The 22,748-nt window shown below is 37.1% G+C and overlaps 1 protein-coding gene across 4 annotated transcripts in view; it reads left to right on the top strand.

The window, feature by feature from the left end:
* Positions 1-21,126, top strand: part of ptx.S (pentraxin S homeolog) — a 38,414-nt gene extending 17,288 nt beyond the window's left edge. For 2 of the 4 annotated variants that reach the window (XM_041591229.1, NM_001088301.1), the window contains 11 exon segments: positions 1,703-1,747; positions 1,946-1,987; positions 4,015-4,294; positions 5,329-5,483; positions 6,469-6,516; positions 9,258-9,543; positions 11,766-11,914; positions 13,372-13,407; positions 14,354-14,389; positions 17,086-17,121; positions 20,096-21,126. In XM_041591229.1, coding sequence (XP_041447163.1) covers positions 1,703-1,747; positions 1,946-1,987; positions 4,015-4,294; positions 5,329-5,483; positions 6,469-6,516; positions 9,258-9,543; positions 11,766-11,914; positions 13,372-13,407; positions 14,354-14,389; positions 17,086-17,121; positions 20,096-20,694 — 1,712 coding nt within the window. In that variant the 3' untranslated portion in view covers positions 20,695-21,126. 4 annotated transcript variants of the gene reach the window in all.
* The last annotated feature ends 1,622 nt before the right edge of the window (positions 21,127-22,748 follow it).

The raw sequence follows: 22,748 nt of genomic DNA, 5'->3' as shown, positions 1-22,748 counted from the left end.
AGGCAGAAGACAATTTTAGAGGTAGCTGTCCAGCGCCCCCTATCATTGCGCCCTAGGCAGCTGCCTCTTCTGCCTACCCCTAGTTCCAGCCCTGCTCCCTGCACCTATTTTACCCTAATAGAATCAATTGCTTCTGTTGTCAGTTTGGAACTCACAGCATGGGCATTTTTTTATCAATCTTCCATTTTTAGTTCTATTGGCTCACAATCATTAGCGTAATCAAACAGTATACAGCCACACTAGTATGAAAAACCTGATCAAAACCAACTTTTTTCATTGTGAAAGTACTTAAGTGTGGAAAGTCTAAATATTCTTAGCTATAGGAAGACAAAACATCCAAGGACTAGTTTCTATTGCAGGGATCTCCAACCTTTTAAACCCGTGAGCAACATTCAGAAGTAAAAGGAGTTGGGGAGCAACACTAGCATGAAAAATGTTCTTGGGGTGCCAAATAAGGGCTGTGATTGGCCATTTGGTACCCCTATGTGGATTGTCAACCTACATTGAGGCTCTGTTTGGCAGTTTGCCTGGTTTTTATACAACCAAAACTTTCCTCCAAGCCTGGAATTCAAAAATAACCACCTGCTTTGAGGCCAGTGGGAGCAACATCCAAGGGGTTGGAGAGCAACATGTTGCTCACGAGCTACTGCTTGGGGATCACTGTTCTATTGTATAATACTAGATGCTGGTGCAAACCAACATGTCTTTTGCATTTGGCATCCTGCCTATATTTAGTTCCTATAGGCTGACTCTTCAGCAGGGCTTTAATAATAAATGTTGCTAGGGGAGGTATGTGGGCATTACCTTAAAGGGATACTGTCATGGGAAAAAAATTTTTTTCAAAATGAATCAGTTAATAATGCTGCTCCACCAGAGTTCTGCACATAAATCCATTTCTCAAAAGAGCAAACAGATATTTTTATATTCAATTTTAAAATCTGACATGGGGCTAGACATATTGTCAATTTCCCAGCTGCCCCAAGTCATGTGACTTGTGCTCTGATAAACTTCAATCACTCTTTACTACTGTACTGCAAGTTGGAGTTGGAGTGATATCACCCCCTCCCTTTTCCCCAGCAGTCAAACAAAAGAACAATGGGAAGTTAACCAGATAGCAGCTCCCTAACACAAGATAACAGCTGCCTGGTAGATCTAAGAACAACACTCAATAGTAAAAACCCATGCCCCACTGAGACACATTCAGTTACATTGAGAAGGGAAAAACAGCAGCCTGCCAGAAAGCATTTCTCTCCTAAAGTGCAGGCACAAGTCACATGACCAGGGGCAGCTGGGAAATTGACAAAATGTCTAGCCCCATGTCAGATTTCAAAATTGAATATAAAAAAATCTGTTTGCTCTTTTGAGAAATGGATTTCAGTGCAGAATTCTGCTGGAGTAGCACTATTAACTGAGCCCTGTGCTTTCCTCCTGCTATAGAGTAAAGGGATGAGTGGTACTTAAAGTGCAGGGTGCAAGACACAGACTGCAAGGAAACACTTTCCTCAAGTGCTTTGTAAGCAATAAGGGCCACACTATCTCTACATCAGAAGGGATTTTGATGCCTTAAGGTCACAAAAGGTATATAAACATCAAATACCAATACTGCTAAATATGCTAATAAAGGAATTTCCTATTCCCCACCATTGAATGGCTAGAACTTTCTAAAAATATTGTTTGTCACATACTTTCATATGCCTTTCAGATAATCCCAGTTCTCCTGATTCGGAGGAAATTGAAGAACAGCAAGGTAAGGACTTTAGTGACCACAGTTTCCATTAATTTCATCATATATTATTGGACTATTATTCCATTAGATAGATGGTTTACATAGGGCCCTACTCACAAAAGCTCAAAATCCAAGAAAGCATAGACTAAGACTGAAATATATTGCATTAGTATTTAACTATTATAAATACATTCGGTGTGATTTTTCTTTTTTACACAGCTGCCACTGAACTCAGAAATATTTTAAAGCACTCTGATGCCGGTAAGTATAACGTGAAACTGAAACGTGTCTGAAAGACAAAAGGGTTATACCAACATCTGTCCCTGACAACTTTCTACTAAGGAGACATTTCCAATAAAAAAAATTGATTTTACACACCACACATGCTCATTAACTGAATGAGATATAGCTGATATACTGCATGGGAAACACCTGAAAATGGTTTATTTAAAGGGCATGTAAAGGCAAAAAAATTAAATCCCATTTTTACTTTATTTAATGAAAAAGAAACCTATTTCCAATATACTTTAATTTAAAAAAATGTGTGCCATTTTCATAAGAAACCTGACTGTATGCAGTGAAAGTCTTCCTTCATTTACTTCTGTGGATAGGAATTGTCAGACGGTCCCTAACGGCTCTGCAGGGAAACAATCATATATATGAACAGCAGGGGGAGCCCCCGCTTTACTTCCCAGCCATGCAGAACTCAAGCAGCTTTGTTTTTCCCTGTAGAGCAGTCGGCGACTGTGTATTGGATTTTATTTTTGCCTTTACTGTTTCCAACTCCAGCTGCAGGGACAAAGATCATGGAGCCAGATTTAAACAGATAAACTGGGATTCTATTTGGAGGATTATTTTGCTGCCACTGGTTCTGCAGAGTTGGAGAAAGTTTGTATTAAACAATACAAAAACTATAAAACCCACATTAGATTATATGACAACACAGGACCCAGTGCAGTCTGTATATTCTGATTATTAATCAGTTTTGCTTTATTGGCTTCTGGCAGATATTATTTGACTTGTGCTGTTTTGATCATTTCTGACGATCCCTAAGCAGCCCAGACCACACTGAGCATGTGCACAGTCTTGGTCTTGCAAAAATGTTTAACAAAGTTACAAGATGGTGACCCCCTGTGGCCAACTTTGAAAGCATAAATCATTTGTTTGATTAGGCTTGTGGTGCAGTAAGTTCATGTTTATGTTTAGTATACAAAATACAGTATTTCTAACCTTATTCTATTTTAGACTTTACTTCCTCTTTAACTAGTAGAAAGGCTCAGCATTCAAAGAAATATATTGACATTAATAGAATCTACTACAGCCTATAGTGGGATCTGATACCTCAGCAAAGTCAATCTTTTAGGGACCCGAGGGTTCGATTCCAAGGATAGCAACTGTTAAATAGCACTTTCATGGAATTGACCAAATTTTCCTATCAATTAGATTTTTTTACATTTGCCCATTTCTGCAATCATTTTTACAATTTTTAATGTTATGTCCCAGTTGCTCAAAAATAATTTTACATTTACCCTTGCCCTCGGAAAGCCTCGGATCTACTGATTTCCTTCTTTTTTTCTCTGTAGCATTATTTTATTAGTCCTCTCTGTGCCCAACTTGACATTAAAAGAGTTATTTATCAAAATTCGAATTTTTCCGATTTTTTTAAATAAAAAAGTACGACCAAACAAGAATCTTCGATTTGGCCTTATTTATTTATTATTACTATTATTTAAAAAGCACGATTTAATCGGATCGGGGGAAAACTCGATGAAATCTAGTGAAAATCCCAAAAAATATAATTTTTTCGGATGTTTTTCCCGAATCGTACAATTTTTTTGGCTTATTCTCTAAAAGCCCAAATTTTTCAGATTTTTACCTGAAAAGCCTGAAATAGTCAGATTTCGGGGTAATTCCAGCACAAGAACACAGAAACGTCCAAATAGAATAGGGACCTCTCGTATTGACATATTTACAACCTCTGCAGGTCTGAGATGGTGGAAAAAAATTCCGATTTTATTGTAGAAAAAAAAACAAAAAACCCTTTTTTTTTTTTTTTAATGTTTTTAGCATTCAGACTTTAATAAATAACCCCCTTAAATTGCATTTACAAACTGGTTTGGTTGTCACAGGTCCATTTTTGTCATTTATTTTACTCTTACACTCTGAGGCCACTCTATCTGCTAAAAATTGTAATCTATAAATGTTTTTTTAAATTCAAAAATACATTTTCTTAACAAATTTTCTTGACAAAAAGGCTGCTATTCATAACAACATATTTTGCTTTTTAGCATCTAATGTAGCTCTGCATGGGGCTGCATATCAGTCCAGCACAGCTGGTGAAGCTAATGCAAAGAATGCTGTAGATGGCAAGCTACAGAATCAGAATCCAGATAAACAATGTGCTCAAACAACAGTGGAAACTGATCCCTGGTGGACAGTTGACTTAACATCAATCCATAAGGTCTTCTCAATTGCGGTGACAAACAGAGGAGACTGCTGCAGTGAAGGGCTTGATGGAGCAGAGATTCACTTAGGAGATTCAGCCTTCAGCTGGAAGAAGAACCCTGTGTAAGCATTACATTTTGCTAGGTATTAGTTTAAACATACTTACCAACATTTTGGAAATGAAAAGAGGGACAATAAGTTGGCGTGCATATCGCAGTGAATTTTTACCATGTTAATTTTAAAAAAAATTGGCAGGTTCTGAAAGTTTGAACATATTTCTGTGGGGTTTTTTTTCAGTTATTATAGTTTTGCTAATGAAGGTGAATTGCCCTTTAAGCTGTGAGTCTAACTTTTCCCAAGGGACCTGTTATCTTATATTGTTACAATTACTTATTTTCTTATCTTGAAATTGTTACAAAATTGTTAAAAAAAAATTGTTACAAAAGTATCTTATAATCAGCTATGGGCCTGTGGCTGTTCTGGGCTTTCTACCAAAAGCCAATTAAGTTAGAAAATTTGTTTCATTTTCTGGAACTTTCCTTACAAATAAGGGACTGCAGGTTGAGCTGTCAAAAGAGGGACTGTCCCTCTAAAAATGGGACAGTTGGGAGGTATGGTTTAAAGATTTCAGGAAAGGAAATATATTCTATCTATATAGTATTTGCAACGGCTGCTTCACGCTAGTTATCAGTTGTATTTACACAGAATCAAAATCACATGTGTAACACAAATAAATACAAATCATCCTATCATTTTAATGAGTTAAGTTCAGATAAATGCATTTAGTACAATATGGCATGGATACCATAAGGGCAACTAAATCAGTAAAAAGAGTACTTCAAGAAATGCATTTTAAAAAAATATGCATGAGAGTGGAATATAAATATGAGAGGGTGGCAATAGAATGATAACAAAAAGTAACAATAAAAATGTTGCCTTGGTGGGAATTAGTATTATTTTTAATTGAAAAGAGCATGTCAATATCAATTTGAAGCCTTGTTTTCTTAAAAAATGGTTCATTTATTAAAAATGTGTTTACGTGTAAAAATGTAACTAAAAAATGAGAAGCACAAAAGTGTTCACTGTGTTTTGAACAAAGATAGCATTAGTTATTATCACTGATAATAATCCTATATCTGTGATTTTTCTTTGTGCAGGTGTGGAACTGTATCCAAAATTGGTCCTGGAGAAACATTTTCTTTTGAGTGCAATGGAATGGAAGGACGTTATGTAACCATTGTTCTACTAGGCAATGAAAAGTCTCTTACTCTTTGTGAAGTACAGGTCTTTGGCTTAACAGTGGAAACACCAAGTAAGTAGGCCAAACTTTTCATTACATGCATGGGATCTATTATTTGAAATTGTTGGAACCTGGTGTTTTCTGGATAAGGGATTTTTTTTTCATAATTGGGATCACCATTGCTTAAGGTTATTAAAAACATTTAAACATAAAAAACCCTAATAAGATAATTTTGCCACTAATATGGATTCAAAAGTAAAAATAAAACAGTACGTTGTACTTGATCCCAACTAACATATTACTTACTGGAGGCAAAACAACCCTATTGGATTTAATTAATGTTCAAATGATTTTTTAGTAGATTTAGGGGCAGACTTCAAAATGTGAAATTAGAGCTCACAACAGAAAACATCATCCACTTTCTATTGATTCCTATGGGATTTTTAGAAGTGGATTTATCAAATGGTGAATTCTAACGTTCACCCATTAATAAATATGCTTCTAAAAATCCCCAAGGAATATATAACGGGACCCGTTATCTGGAAACCTGTTATTCAGTAAGCTCCAAATTATGGAATGGCCGTCTCCCATAGACTCCATTTTATTCAAATAATCCAAATTTTTTTAAATAATTTTCCTTTTCTCTGTAATAATAAAACAGTACCTTGTACTTGATCCTTATTGGAAGCAAAACCAGCCTATTGGGTTTTTTTATGTTTACATTAATATATACCTATATACCTATATATATATATATATATATAATTTAAATTAAATTAATTATATACAGTATATATATATATATATACATAAATTTTAATATATATAATTTAAATTAATTAATTTAATATATTTATACATATATATATATATATATATATATATATATATATATATATATATATATATATATATATATATATATATATATATATATAATTAATTAAAATTATATATATAGAATTAATTAAAATTATATATATAATTGTTTTTGCCCCTGCTGCACCAGTAGTAGTTCTGTGCCTGAATGCATAACTTTATCAATTCTTATTCTTAGATGGCGAGAGGAATGGTGATTTTGAGCAACAAAAAGAGAATCATGGAGGTAAGGTGTCTAAGTATTATTATATTATCATACTTAACCACCCTGTAGGTATTTGAATTGTGGTAAGAAACTACACAGACATATATTTAGTTTGATATCTTCAATATAACTATCTACATTAGATCTTAGACTATCTTGGAATGTTATGACCTTGGATCTGTATCAGACTTAAAGGGGTTGTTCACCTTTGAGCTAACTTTTAGTATGATGTAGAGAGTGGTATTCTGACACAATTTTCAATTGTTTGTCAATTTTTCATTATTTGTGGCTTTTGAGTTATTATTATAATTATTAACATGCATTTATAGAGCGCCAACATATTGTGCAGCGCTGTAAAGCAAATGTGTTTATACAACTAAAGTTATTTCGCTTTTTACTCAGGAGCTCTCCGGTTTGCAGTTTCATCAATCATGCATTGATTTGAATAAGGGACTGGAATATAAATAGGATAGGGATTTGAATAGAAAGATGAGTAATAACAAGTAGCAATAACAATACAATTTGGAGCTTTACTTAGCATTTGTTTTTAGATGGGGTCGGTTCCCATTTGAAAGCTGAAAAGAATAAAACAAATAATTAAAAAAATATAGAAAATAAATCATGAAGACCAACTGAAATGGTGATTAGAATGGGCCATTCTATAATGGCTCTTTAATATTGATACCAATTTCTTTTGGCAAAAGGCGACTACAAGTCTCTCTTCAACCCCAAACCCCTAACCTTACACCACAGGTATCAAAATATCCTTCTAATATATATGAAAGGAAATAAAAACCAATATCATTAGGGGATGCCAGGATGTTGGGCACTGCCTAGTGATTCTGATCATAAGCATGGGACCATTAGCTAGCACTCTTTAGGTTTAAAAAAACTTGGGATGCACCAAATCCACTATTTTGAACCCCTGAATCCTTCGCGAGAGATTCGCCCAAATACCGAATCCGAATTTGAATATGCAAATTAGGGGTGGGAAGGGGAAAACATTTTTTACTTCCTTGTTTTGTGACAAAAAGTCACGCACTTTCCCTCCCCGCCCCTAATTTGCATATGCAAATTAGGATTCGTTCGGCCGGGCAGAAGGATTCGGTCGAATCCGAATCCAGCTGAAAAAGGCTGAATCCTTGCTGAATCCCTGCTGAATCCCGAACCGAATCCTGGATTCGCTGCATCCCTAAAAAAACACACAAGCCTGGGGTTGTGCTAGTTCCACAGTCAGTTTTACATCAATGCAGACTTTTAGAGGTTTTCATATTTTTGTAAACCTAATATGGCTTAAAAAGGCAAATACCAACTAGAGGGGTAGAGCATGGGCTACACTGGACCCTCTTTCCACAGGATGGGTTTTCGCTAAGTGGAAAGAGTATGTGAGGGTGTTGTACACCTCTCTCTCTCTCTATACTAACAAGTAGCTTATTCAACAGCAGGGATGGTAATACTTACAGCAAAGAGGTAGCAGCATAAAGAGCAGGTATCATCACAGGGGTAGTATACAGGACCGACATCAGAAATCACAGGGCCCAGTACGACAAAATTTCCTGGGCCCCCTGGGCTGTGCCCACCGCAAGCCCCACCTATAGGTCCTCCCTCCCCACCACACAGTAAAAAAAACAAAAAAAAATATTGGTGGCTAGGGTTCCCACATGTTAATAAAAAATAAAAAGATATTGGTGGTCAGGGCCCCCCATTAATAAATATTGGTGGCTAGGACCCCACATGAGAAAAAAAATGGTGGCCAGGCCCCCCCCACATTATAAGAAAATTGGTGGCCAGGGCCCCTTAAATGTCCATGCCTTCCCGAAGTCAGCAGCTCTCAGAAAGATGGGGGCCCGGATAATCAAGTAAGTGTGGAGTGACCGAGCCCCCTTATCCTCGGGGCCCCTACAACTCTCCCCCCTGTCCCCCCCTGATGGCTGCCCTGGTAGTATATGCAGCACAGAATGGCACCAATGAAGGAATAGCAGGGGGAGTTGAAAGTAAACCCTCCAGGGTTTCAGTACCTTATGTAGTCCCGATCCCCTACAACAGACGTGGATTTGAGATAGAACAATAACCTGATTCCCTTGTCAGTACTGCAGTCCCTTCACTAGAGGCAGAGCCTGAGGGAGAGATACTCCCTTCTATCTTCCTGGTTGGAGCGCAAAACTGGTGTTGCTAACTAATCTGTCTCGCTCTTCCTAGAGAGTGCTATAACAGTTTCTATCCTGTGCTTACTAACATCGTTTGTGGGGTCCCTGTTTCCCAACTTCTCTAAAGGGGTTGTCCCTTTAGGTCCTAACACTTCTGGGGCCTTGTTGACTCCAGGCTCAATGGAACATCCACCCTAATCAACTGCTGCAGGCCAAAGAGGAAGGACCTCCCCCTGCCAAACACTATGTTACAGTGAGGCAGGATATGGTCATCAACCTAAGAGCCAATGAACTGGGTATGCAAAATAAGTAGAATGGGTAACCCAGCAACAAGAAAATGAGGTACTAGTAGGGAATGAAGACATAGGGGCCATGTTCCTATGGGTCCCTACATTTTTATGAATTGTCTGAAAAACTCAAATTTGTAGAGGTTTTCATCGTTCATCGATCAGTGCTTTTTTTGATTTGTACTTGAATCTTTAAATAAATGTAATGACATTTGTGGTTTGTGAGTTTAGTTGTAACCTCTAAACCACTAAAATGCGAGTTCTCATAAATAAGCCTCCACATGTTAGCAAAAGAAGTTAACTAAAATATACACCATTGATTTTTCAGCAAAGAATGTAGCTCCCCAAGGTATTCCTTATCAGTCAAGCTATTACGGCCAAAAGGAACAAGCCAAACGCGTTATTGATGGATCTCTAGCAAGCAACTACATGGAAGGAGACTGCTGCCACACTGAGAAACAGATGCATCCTTGGTGGCAACTAGACATGAAATCCAAAATGCGTGTACATTCCGTGGCCATCACCAACCGAGGAGACTGCTGCCGGGAAAGAATCAATGGGGCTGAAATCCGCATTGGGAATTCTAAAAAAGAAGGGGGACTTAACAGTACCAGGTATATATATATATATATATATATATATATATATATATATATATATATATATAGTATATTATACAATGCTGTACAAGTATCTCATAATATTGTAACGAAAAAGAAGAAAAAATATTGCTACTAAAAAATATCAATATTTTCTTATGGAACAGTGCCTAAAGCAAACGGAGAAAGCAAAAACAGAAACAAAATATGGTGTAGTATTTCTGGTTATTCTTGTAACACCCTTGTGCTGAAGAAGGAAAAAAGGTAAGTATTTGGTGGTGTAGGTTCCCCTTTAAAAGTGACTTCTTCCTCCTATCCCCAAAGTGTGCTCAGTTATATTTATTATTTTCAGGATCCTTCACCGGATTTTGGTAAAGATGCCTACTTGTAAGTAGGCATTTTTACCAAAATCTGGTGAAGGATCCTGATAATAATAACTATAACTGCGCACACTTTGGGGATAGGAGGAAGAAATCTAGTAGGCATTTTTACCAAAATCCGGTGAAGGATCCTGAAAATAATAACTATAACGGTGTTCCTTTTAGCAGAAAACTGCACAGGCCCTGGGTACTTCTGAGCTAGCACTGTAGAGCAATTGCGTTCTTGCGTCTTCCTTCTAAACATTGGGTGCGCACACAAATTACAGTTAAAAGCTGAACTTTAGTCCAGGGCCATTGAAGAATGAAGAGGTGGAAAAAGAAGATTGCTCCATGGTGCTCACTCAGAGGTAACATGGGCTTCTTCCATTAGAGTCCTGAATCTCGTCAGGTACCTGTGACTGAATACCTGAAGTAAGGTTCTTAGTGAGGTCCCTCAGGGCTCAATATTGGGTCCACTTTTATTTAACTTGTTTATTAATGACTTAGGGGAGGGTGTTGTAAGTAATGTATCAGTGTTTGCAGATGACACAAAACTATCCAGCCCAATTAATTCCATCCAGGATGTGGCATCCTTGCAACATGATCTTGACAAACTGGCAATCTGGGCAGCTAAGTGGCACATGAGATTCAATGTTGATAAATGTAAAGTCATGCACCTGGGATGTAAAAATATCCACTTATACCCTTAATGGGACTGCACTAGGCAAATCCATTATGGAAAAGGACCTTGGAGTCCTTGTAGATGATAAACTTGGCTGTAGCCAGCAATGCCAGTCAGCAGCATCAAGGGCAAATAAGGTCTTGAGCTGTATTAAAAGGGGCATTGATTCAAGGCATGAGGGGGTCATTCTTCCACTTTATAGAGCACTGGTAAGGCCCCATCTAGAATATGCCGTACAGTTTTGGTCTCCATCACTCAAACAGGACATTATTGTATTAGAGACAGTGGCGTTACTAGATATTACTGGGCCCCACAGCAAATTATTTTTCAGGCCCCCTGTTTAGAGGTTGACTTGTTTCTCCAATATTTATTGAAATTGTATATGAATTATGGCCTCGTGGGGCCCCTATACCTCCTGGGCCCCCCTGCAGCCGCAGGGTCTGCTTCCTCTATATTTACGCCCCTGATTAGAGAGGGTGCAGAGAAGGGCAACTAAGCTGGTAAAAGGAATTGGAAATCTTAGCTATGAGGAAAGACTGGCCAAATTGGGGATGTTCACGCTGGAGAAGAGGCGCTTAAGGAGTGATATGATAACTATGTGTAAATATATAAAGGGATCATATAATAATCTCTCTAATGATTTATTTACCAGTAGGTCTTTCCAGCTGACACAAGATCACCCATTCTGATTAGAAGAAAAGAGTTTCACCTAAGGGTTTTTTTACAGTGAGAGTTGTAAAGATGTGGAATTCTCTCCCTGAATCAGTGGTACAGGCTGATAAATTAGATAGCTTTAAGAAGGGGTTGGATGGTGTTTAACAAGTGAGGGAATACAGGGTTATGGGAGATAGCTCATAGTACAAGTTGATCCAGGGACTGGTCCAATTGCCATTTTGGAGTCAGGAAGGAATTTTTTCCACCTCTGAGGCAAATCGGAGAGGCTTCAGATGGGTTTTTTTTGCCTTCCTCTGGATCAACTGGCAGTTAGGCAGGTTAAAATTGAGTTAAAAGGTTGAACTTGATGGTTGTGTGTCTTTTTCAACCTGACTTACTATGTTACTATTTCTACTGATGGCATGTTAATTAACCCTTTCAACTTTGCACATTCTTGAGGGCAGCTGTTGACTCCTCCTTCCCCTTTTCTCATCATAGTAATACCTACCTTCCTGTTTCACTCCTATAATCTGTGTTTTCAGGTGTGGCGTTGTATTCAAGATGAATTATGAGGAGACGTTATCCTTTAACTGCAAAGAGCTTGAGGGCCGATATGTCACTGTAACAATACCAGACAGAATCGAGTACCTAACACTGTGTGAAGTTCAGGTTTTTGCTGATCCACTCGAAGGTACAGTATTGAATAAGAGAAAGTAATGCTGGACATACCTGAACAAGTAAACATCTGCTTTGTTTCCCAGTTCTATATTTCCTTTTTCTTTTGTCTGTATTTTGCCAGTCAGTTTATATCAACCAGGGGCAAAACTGCTTGAGGAACAGTTGCTTCTACAACATAGTTATAGCCCTTAAAGGAGAACTAAAGCTTAACTACAGAAGTAGCTAGAAATGTTGTACATTATGTTTCGTGCTTCTGTACCTGCCCAAGGCAACCACAACCCTTTAGCAGTAAAGATCTGTCTCCATAGATGCCCCAGTAGCTCCCCATCTTCTTTTCTGCTGATTCACTGCACATGCTCTGTGCTGCTGTCACTTACTGAGCTTAGGGACCCACTCACAATATACAGAATAGAAATGTAAGGCTGATTGGTAATTAACACCACATGACAGCACATAAATCAGTGCAATTAGCATAAGAATTTAATAATCAGCCCTGTAGCATCAGCTTATATTACAGACCAACCTCATTTTCTGCTTGATAATTTGTGACGACCCCTAAGCTTAGCTTCTCAACAGCTGCTCAGAGCCCACTGAGCATGTGAGTGTCACAGACACTTTCCAAGATGGTGACACCCTGTGACAAGTTTGAAGTCCTGGATCATTGCTGCTAATGGCAAGCTGAAACTTTAGGCTGGTGCAATAAGGCCATTATTAGGGATGAGCAAACTTTTTCGCCTTGTTTTGCCGCATAAATGACGCCCATAACCTTGTATGGCGTGCGTCAAAAAAAAAGACGCGCGTCAAAAATATTTTTTGCCTCGCAACAACATTTTTTTGACGCCCATAATGGGTGTCGGCGACATTTCGCCAGCAGCTAATTTTTGGCGAAACTAAATGGGTCAAATTCGCCAATCCCTAACCATCATATAAAATATTTGTTTAATGCAATAGAACAGGCCTAGAGTGCCATATTCATTTTAAGATATAAGAAATGTTTATACTCGATATTGACATCATACATTGGGAAATGTAATACATTTTATTTATCATCCAATCCATTCTGATTAATGCAAAAAAAAATCCAATAATTCATCAAACATAAAGTACAGATCAATTAAGTAAGTACATGTCACAGTACCGTATGAAGAATACATTTTTAATCTGACTGTCTGCACCAAACATAATGTTAATGGCTCTTCTGAGGGCACCTAGGCCTGTTCTATTGCATTAAACAAATGAATATTTGGAATGCTATTGCCTCAACTTTGGCCGATTGACTGTCATAGACCCAACTAGTTGGCATGATCCTTTTGTTCACTTTAAATTGGCCTTCAAATTCTATGGTCGTATTACTCATTTTCTTACTCAATGACCAGGGCCTTTTTTGCTAGCCCTGCCGCTCAGTGTGATGTTTGCCAGAGCCAATCAGATTTGCAAAACTGAAATATACTTCCCCTTTGTTGTTTTCAGTAGATGGAACGGAAGCATCGGATTCTTCAGAGTCTGGTAAGACAGCAATTCAAATGCATTTCAAATGTGATTTTATACAGAATACAAATGTGATCTCATGCTACACATTTGACAATGTTTTACATATTCTAAAAATCTTATATACTATCTTGGAATTGTATATTTTATGAGTTGTCTTTATACAGAATTGAGGGGGTTATTTACTAAAACTCGACTTTTTCTCACTTAATTAAAAAAATAATACATTTGCCAAACTCCCAAACCTGGATCCCATTAATTTATCAATAATTATTCTTAAAAGAAAATCGGTGCAACAAAAAGTCGTGACAAAATCATGCGACAATTCCAATTGTGCAACTTTTTCTATTTGATTTTGGATTATGCAACTTTTTCAAATTGTTCCATGATAAACTTGAACAAGGGGCAAAATTTGTGAAGTGCTTGAAGAACAGCTGCTTCGACAACATAGGGTTATAGCCCTTAAGATATTACCAAATTGGGATACTTGTAGCATCATTTAAAATTGTAATATATAAGAAATGTTTATACTCTATATTGATATCATACATTGGGAAATGTAATACGTTTTATCATCCAATCAGTTCTGATGGATGCAAAAATAAATTCCAATATTTCATCAAACGTAAGGTTTAATCAATTACTGTAAGTAACTACATGTTACAGTTCCGTATGAAGGACACATCTGACTGTCCATGCCAAACATACCGTAATTTTAATGGCTCTTCCGGGGGCACCCTAGGCCTGTTCTATTGCATTGCCTCATCTGTTGCCAATTGATCCAACTGGTTGTCATGATCGTTTTGTTCACTTTAAATTGGCCTTCAAATTCTATGGTCGTAATACTCTTTTTCTTACTCAATGACCAGGGTCTTTTGTGCTAGCCCTGCCGCTCAATGTGATGTTTGCCTAAGCCAATCAGGTTTTGCGAAACTAAAATATACTTCCCTTTTGTTGTTTGCAGTAGATGGAACAGAAGCACCAGCTTCTCCAGAGTCTGGTAAGACAGCAATTCACATGCATTATAAATATGATTTTATACAGAATAAAAATGTGATCTTGAGCAGTTAGAGAAAAGTAATTCATGCTACACATTCGATAATGTTTTACATATTCTACATATCTTATATATACTACCTTGGCATTGTAAATTTTATCAGTCATCTTTACACAGAATTGAGGGGGGTTTTTTTTTTACAATAACTCAACATTTTCTCACTTTATTAAAAAAAAATTGCCCGATCTCACTAACGCAATCTCTTTAATTTACCAATAATTATTCTCGAATAAAAGCGGTGCAACAAAAAATTGTCACAAAGTCGTCCAACAACTCGAATTGTGCAACTTTTGTTATTTGATGTTCGAATTGTCTACCCCAAAAACACCCAAAAATTGTAAGCCGAAAACATCTTTAAATGGTTAAAGAGACCTCTGCCATTGATTTTTACATGAATTTGACAGGTTTTAGCTGGAGTTTTTGCAGATTCTATTTTTTTGCTGCTGTGGTGGGGGGGGGTTTCCTCTAAAAATTCAAGTTTTTTTTCACTAAAAAAACTCTATCAGAGAAATTCCACCTTTAATAAATAGACTCTTTAATGTCTAGTTAATGTAGGTGGATTTTACTGCTTCCCTAGGAAAAGTGTACTTTGCTGTCCATAGGTACCTCTCCTGGGTAAGCAGTGATGACTTCCTGCAAGTGATGAGGTCATTCCTATCACTGGTGATGTATTTCCTGTGGCTCTGATAGCCTTCACAGAGAAGTGCTGCAGTGGACATTCATCAGGGTATAAATAGAACAGATAAGAATAGCAGTGATCTCTTGACTCCTTACCAGCTGACTTTGACAAGTAATGAATTAATGAGGGGAGAGGCACATGGGTGCCTCTCCCATCCCTTTCAAATCTACTAATATGTATTTGTATGCATATACATGTCTTTTTATTAAGCCGGTACTGTATTAACTAATGCAATACTATAATCGTGGCAGCATTTAAAATGGTAAAATATATAAAAAAAAGGGTTATACTCAATATTAATATAATTGAATGGCAACGGTAATATGTTTTATTATATCATTTATACAAGAATGGCGAGAAAAAACTATAATTCACTAATGGGCAGATTTAGTAAGGGGTAGAGTACTAAATTAGAATTTTCAAATTTTTTTTTTTTTTGGTGTCAAAATTCACAGATTAAAATTTTAATTCCCGTATTCAAATGTAAATTTGAATGTGAGATTTATCACAACTCAACCATGGAAACACTCCTAATTCAAATATTTGCCACTCAAATATTTGCCACCTAAAACCTGCTGAGTTCATGTACAAGTCAACAGCAGCAATCCTGACATTCAAGGTTTTTTTGTTTTTTTTGGAGAAATATGCTTCGAATACGATTAGAATTTTGGGGTCGGAGCTATTCGAACGAATATTAGCCATTCAAAATTTTTCTTAAATAACCTCCCAGTTCAATTGTGAGTATATTATATATATATATATATATATATATATATATATATATATATATATATATATATATATATATATGCGCAATGGTCTTGATGAAGGTCTCAGGAACAGACCGAAACGTTGACCCATTTTAATCCCATTGTGCACCTTACCTTATATATATATATATATATATATATATATATATATATATATATATATATATATATATATATATATATATATATATATATATATATATATATATATATATATATAGACAAATACAAGAGTCCTCTGCACTCAACCCATTATGAATATATTTAAGACAGAGACATTTTGTGCATACTGCTACTGAAAAATGCCTTACCCTTTAAACAAAACAAAACAGGGATTGTTTGTCCATATATTGCAATATATTTAAACTGGCCAACTACGTCAAAGTCATCCCATATCTGGCCAGTCCTACACTCAATTTTCCTCTGATTCATTAAGAATTCAATTGCTTAATTATACATTTTACAAAAGGGACTAAGTTTTACCTGCAACTTACTTGCTGCTTTCAAAGTAAAACTCCCAAACTTGGCTGCCCTTTTATTAGACACCAGTGGGATCACCTGACTGTAGCTGGGAAGGGTGGGAGCTACATATATATATATTTATAACCCAAGGCTTTCTTGCTGAAGCCAGATTTCATCCACAGTAACATCGATTTTGCATAGTCTGTATTTTACCTAGAAGTAAAAATCTGGGTACATGATGGAGAAGCAGGGCTGTACCTCCAAGGCATTTTTGTACAGTTATAGGATCCGTTATCCGGAATCCCGTTATCCAGAAAGTTCCGTATTACGGAAAGGCCGTCTCCCATAGACTCCATTATAATCAAATAATACAAATTTTTAAAAACGATTTCCTTTTTCTCTGTAATAATAAAACAGTACTTTGTACTTGATCCCAGCTAAGATATAATTAATCCTTATTTGAAGCAAAACCAGCCTATTGGGTTTACTTAATGTTTATATGATTTTCTAGTAGACTTAAGGTATGAAGTTCTAAATTATAGAAAGACCCATTATCCGGAAAGCCCCAGGTCCCGAGCATTCTGCATAAGTCCCATACCTGATTTTTCCCCACCAGACCCCAGTCCACCTCCGTTTGTGAGTGGACTGAGAGCATATGTATACCTGATATACTGTAAATCTATTACTAAGCCAGTATTGTATCAGCTAATGCCATATTTTGGTTTCAGATGTGGAACTACCAATTGCTTCTGGTATGAATGTGGGTAAGTAGGAAAAGAACATGTCTGATTGAATATCTTGTGTGTTTTGGATAAACCAAAAGCACTGCTACTCAAATTTTAACAACCAAAATAATGTTATTAATAACTATTCTGAGGCTTAAGTGCTTTTTAAAGGGTTTATGTAGCTTTCTCCAAAGCATAATTATTGGTTGGTCTTTTGTGTTCAAGTATGGAGACACTGAGGGGGTAATTTATTAAAGTCCGAATGCCAAAAACATGAAAAATTCGATTTTATAGTATAAAATGCAAATGTTTAGTGGAAAAAACTCCACTTTTTTTTTTAATCAAAACAAAAAAGTCCAGACTTCCAATTGCAAGTAAAAAAAGTCCTTTATATGAAAAAATTGCTGCAACGTTTCGAGGCTCCCGCTTCTTTGTCAAGCATTTTTTTAGATTTATTATTCCCCGTGGATAGAAAAAGTCTGAATCCGAAAAACCCCAGAAAAGATCGTACAATTCAGAAAAAACTCTAAAACAAAACCAAAAAACATTGTACGATTCGGATTTTCACTAGATTTTATTGAGTTTGTTGTCCTTGATCCAATCTTAACAAATAAGGTCACATAATGGATTCTAGTTTGGTCTGACTTTTTTTATTTAAAAAAAGCGGATTTTGATAAATAACCCCGATTGTCCTCTTGGTTCTGAACCATGAGTATTCTTCACCCAGTGTATATACGGTATTGTATCAGGGTTTTTTTCTGTAAACAAATCAACATACTTTTTTGTAAGACCTACCAATGCCAATGGAGCTGCCTTTGTTGGAATGCGTATTAGATAATATTACAAAAGAGGATCTTGTTTACCCAACAAGGCATTGTGATCATACACTTATAAATGTATCAAACATTTCCACTATCCTTTATTTATACGAGATCATTAAAAACTATTCTACTGACCCTCAAAAACTGACTTTGGTCTTTAAAAAAACATTCCTCTGTATTGTTTGGAATGAGTCTGGTAGACAACAAACTCACTAAACTGAGAGGGTGCCATTTTACCAATGCATCAAAAAAAGCTAAATTGTCATGATAGTGCTTGACAATAGTGTGTAAGGAAAAACCAGGATTGCGTTATAAAAATACAACAATACATAATACTTTTTTTTTTTACAAGGTTGCCGTGACAAAATATTTGCAGTTCAGTTTTTCTCTGAAAAACAAGAATCACATTGGTCCAATCATTTATTTTCAATGAGGCTGAAAAACTTGAGTGTTTTAATAAACTAAGGAAATAAATGGTGATCATCTTAGGTTTCAGAAAATACTCTGCTGCAACTTGATTTTTGATAAATAAAACCTAGTATGCAGCTTGTTGAAAACTGCTGTAGTGTTGTGTGTGCCAGCATGAAACTCATTGTTTGAGCGATTTTGGGCCAGCAAAACACTAATTTTTTTTTAAAGCAGAGGTCGTGCTTTCATCACCCTTAAGTACACAGGGCTAAAGTGAAGGTTGCCCTGAGTCCTACCTAAAAGCATGGGCTCCATACTCATCAGCCCCAGGCCAAAAGGAGCTTAGAGCATCACGAGTCCTTGGGCTCACCTTCTCCAAGGCTAGGATGAGCCCCATCATCCCCAACCCCCAAGCCAAAAGGCATAGTCAGGGGGCAAGGGTCTTCAGACTCTTCTTCTCCTCACAGCTAGGGAGAGTTCCTTTCCCCCGGGTTCCACCAAAGCTTCCCCCCAATGTACCAAAAGCCTTGGGCAGAGCCCGAAAGGGTCAGCTGCACCCGTGCAGTGTACAGAATTGCCAAATATATATAAAAAACAAATAAAAAAAGTGCTATAAAAGGTAAGTGCTATAAAATAAGTGCTAAAAGTTGCTGCAAGGCTCCAGCCTGCAGCCGAATATAAACATTTTATCACTGGCCAAAAGGTCGGAGCAAAGAGCAAGTGCATAGTGACGTTTCACCATTGTGAGTTGGGCACCCTCCATAGGGGGCACTACACCTCGGCTTCCACCAAGCTTAGGCCCCTGGCCAGAGGATCAAGTGTTTCTCCATTCCACCAAAAGATATTTTTACACCCCTCCTGATAAGAACAGATCCTATACTTGATCTAAAACACTCATGGCCCATTCGATCATGTCAGAATGCCACCACTCCTCCTTTGGCCATTTGCAGTTGCTCATCTATATACTTACACCTGCCCCACCCTGTCCCTGTGAGAGATGGGTGGATAGGGTATTCCTTTGGGTTGGTGAATTTTTTTCCCTGCCTGGGATATTAGAGCAGTTTCATTATGCCTCCTGTTATTTGCTGTCATTCATTTAAATACTATCACCTGCCAAGTCCCATCTGGTGACATGAGAGATGAGTGGGTTGTGCGGGAGTTTATATGAAATAGCAGAACAGCGGGTTGGGTTGGGTGAGGGCGGGTTAGGGTCAGACACTTTTGTTCCCATTGCCAAAACAAAGCACAGTTGATGCAATGAATTAGTATGATATAGTATTGCACTGCATTGCTTAAAGGAGAAGGAAAGGCTTGCAGCACTTGGGGATGCCAAATGTTAGGCACCCCCAGGTCATTGTAGTTACTTACCTGAAATCCCGGGGCGGTGCTCCTATCAGCAGAGAACTGCACTGACTCGGGGTTATTCCAGTGAGCACCACAGAGAGATCCACTTCTGTCTTCAAATTTCCCGGGGCAAACACATGCACAGTTGAACGAAATAGCCGACTTTTTAGTTAAAGTTCGGATTTTCGTTCTACTGCGCATGCGCAGCCGCACGAAGAAGGAATAAGACGGAAGAAGATCACTCCATGGTGCAGTGCAGTTTTCTGCTGATAGGAGCAACGCCCCGTGGTTTCAGGTAAGTAACTACAATCACTTGGGGGTGCCTAACATTTGGCACCCCAAAGTGCTGCAAGCCTTTCCTTCTCCTTTGAACACATTTGTGTGCAATCATACTCTATATTAACAAGGCACACATTTACTATCTTTTTTCTTTTTTTTAGATTTAACAAACAAATCTTTCATGTTCCCAAAAGAAAGTGACATCAACCATGTAAAGCTATTACCTGAAAAAGCAATGAGCCTCAAAGCCTTTACACTCTGCATGAAGGTGCTCTTGAATGTCCCTGAAAATCGAGAAACCATTTTATTTTCATACCGTACAATGTTTTACGATGAGCTAAACCTTTGGATTGAGCGTGATGGTAGAATAGGCCTATACATGAGTGGAGATGGCATTATATTCCCGCGAATGAAATTTAAAAGTGAATGGAACCATCTCTGTTTGACTTGGGAGTCTAAGTACGGTCGCACAGAATTCTGGTTGAATGGCAGACGATCAGCTACAAAAGTGTATCACCAAAAGAACACTGTGCGTTCAGGTGGAATCGTCTTGTTGGGTCAAGATCAAGATTCTTATGGGGGAGATTTTGATAAGACCCAAAGCTTTGTGGGACAAATCAAAGATCTTAAGATGTGGAACAAAGTCCTGCCCCTGAGGTCTCTCAAATCTTTGTTCAAGGGTAGAGAAATTGGAAATGGCAATATTTTTGATTGGAGTTCATTATCTTACTCAATGATAGGAAATGTTGCAGAAGTCTAAAATGAAATCAGCTCAAGTTAGTAACACAATGGGCTCTTTCTCTGTGCAGTTCTTGATTAGTAACTAACAGTCAAACTATCACAGTCCAGAAGCTTACTCTGCATCTATTCTGTAGAGCTGACAATTAAAATAAAATCCATGGTACTCTTGTACGGCTTTGAGTGGCCATATATAGCTTTATATTGTGGTTGATATGTTATCACGCTGCATCTTGGGATATATTAGTTAAAGTTAAAAAGATGCTTGTATCTAATTTAGGAAAATAGAGAACATGGTCAGTTGTCTGGTCAGATCCTGTGCTTGAAAATGGTTTAGGATTCTGGACTCTGTTTAAACTGATTTTACTTTATAACATATCCATTCTGATTGTAAAAATGAAAGTTAAATGTCAAACTACAATGTATTAAAAAATAAAGATAATACAGTGATTTCGCTCTCATATGTTCTGATTTTGTTAAAAACCAAACCTGAAATGTGACCAGTTTGATATAGCCCATTGTAACCTAATTAATTTGTCATCTTCACCCCAAACCCATTCCCATTCAATTAAACATCTGATACTACTTTCACTCATAAATCTGATTAATCAATTACTTATTTAGGGCTGTTTACAAACCATTAAATTCCAACTGGATTCAGTTTCTCCAAACATCATTTTGAGACGAAACAGAAATATCTATAAATGAATCATCAAAAAACATTTGGTTGATCCATCTCGGAATGGAAAAATAATGCCATAGTTCGGTACACTATTTTCTACAGGTATTAGATCCGTTATCTGTAAACCCCTTATCTAGAAAGCTCCGAATTACGGAATGGTCGTATCCCATGGACTGTATTTTATCCAAATAATCCAAAATGTTCAAAATTATTTCCTTTTTCTCTGCAATAATAAAACAGTAGCTTATACTTGATCCAAACTAAGATATAATTAATCCTTATTGTAAGCAAAACCAGCCTATTGGGTTTATTTAATGTTTACATGATTTTCTAGTAGACTTAAGGTATGAAGATCCAAATTACATAATGATCCATTGCCTGGAAAACCCCAGGTCCCATAATGTATACATTTTAAATGAGTAGGAATGTTTTTTGCTATTTTGTAAAAAATGAATTCTCAGTACATGTATGTTGGATAGGTGATCCCAACCAATAACTACTGTAAGTTCCATGCATATTGTTGTTTTGCTGATCAGTTTAAAAAAAAATGTATTGGCCAGTGTCGCCAGTGCATGGAGGAGCAGAGTCATAACTTTACTTCCTGCTTCGATTCTGTTTCACTTCCTGTTTCAATTGTTTGGGCTGGTGGCCTGAAGGAACAGAACAATAGATAGTTATGGCCCCTTGTACAGTATTCATCTCTTCTATTGGATTAAGTCTGAAATTTATTACAGCCATGAGAGATCAGCCTTATACTTTAACAAATGCATATATAGGTTGATAGTTTGTGTGATGCACACCCCTAGTTCACATATACATTATTGATACCCCAACCCTGTCCCTGTCAATAGGTTTTTCAAAATTGTTTGGACTTTTCAGTACAAGAACTATTTGCCTTCATAGATTGAGTCAATGTATTTGTTATGAAACCTGTCTTTATGAGCCCAAGTAAGTTTTCTAGAGAATGTAATATTTAATTGGCAGAATTAGACCATTACCGGTTCTCTATATACTGCTGTTTTTGCTGAATGCAGGGCCAGATTTACATAGAGGGCACCCCTAGGCCCGCTGCCGTTCATCGCCCGTGTCCCTTCCCCTTTATTTGTACAGATTTTCATCATCATCAGGACCGGAGCAATGGGGAAATGATGCGAATAAGTTGAATTGGGAGCACCTTCCACCATAGAGAAACGCCCAATGGTGTGCAAGGTCAAATAAATTAATGTAAAGTAAAGTTTCTAAAGAAAAGTTGACATTTAAAACTGCACCACCCCATTCAATGTTCAATGATTCCCTTGAACAAAACCAAAGCAAAACATAACAAGCATTATAAAAATTTACGTCCAGAGTAATAGTGAAGTTTACAATTACAATTAGGACATAGGGTAATATGG

Source organism: Xenopus laevis, chromosome 4S (genome assembly GCF_017654675.1).
Source record: "Xenopus laevis strain J_2021 chromosome 4S, Xenopus_laevis_v10.1, whole genome shotgun sequence".
NCBI lineage: Eukaryota > Metazoa > Chordata > Amphibia > Anura > Pipidae > Xenopus > Xenopus laevis.
Note: the sequence above shows the minus strand (reverse complement) of the source record. Positions and strands in the feature narration are given on the sequence as shown.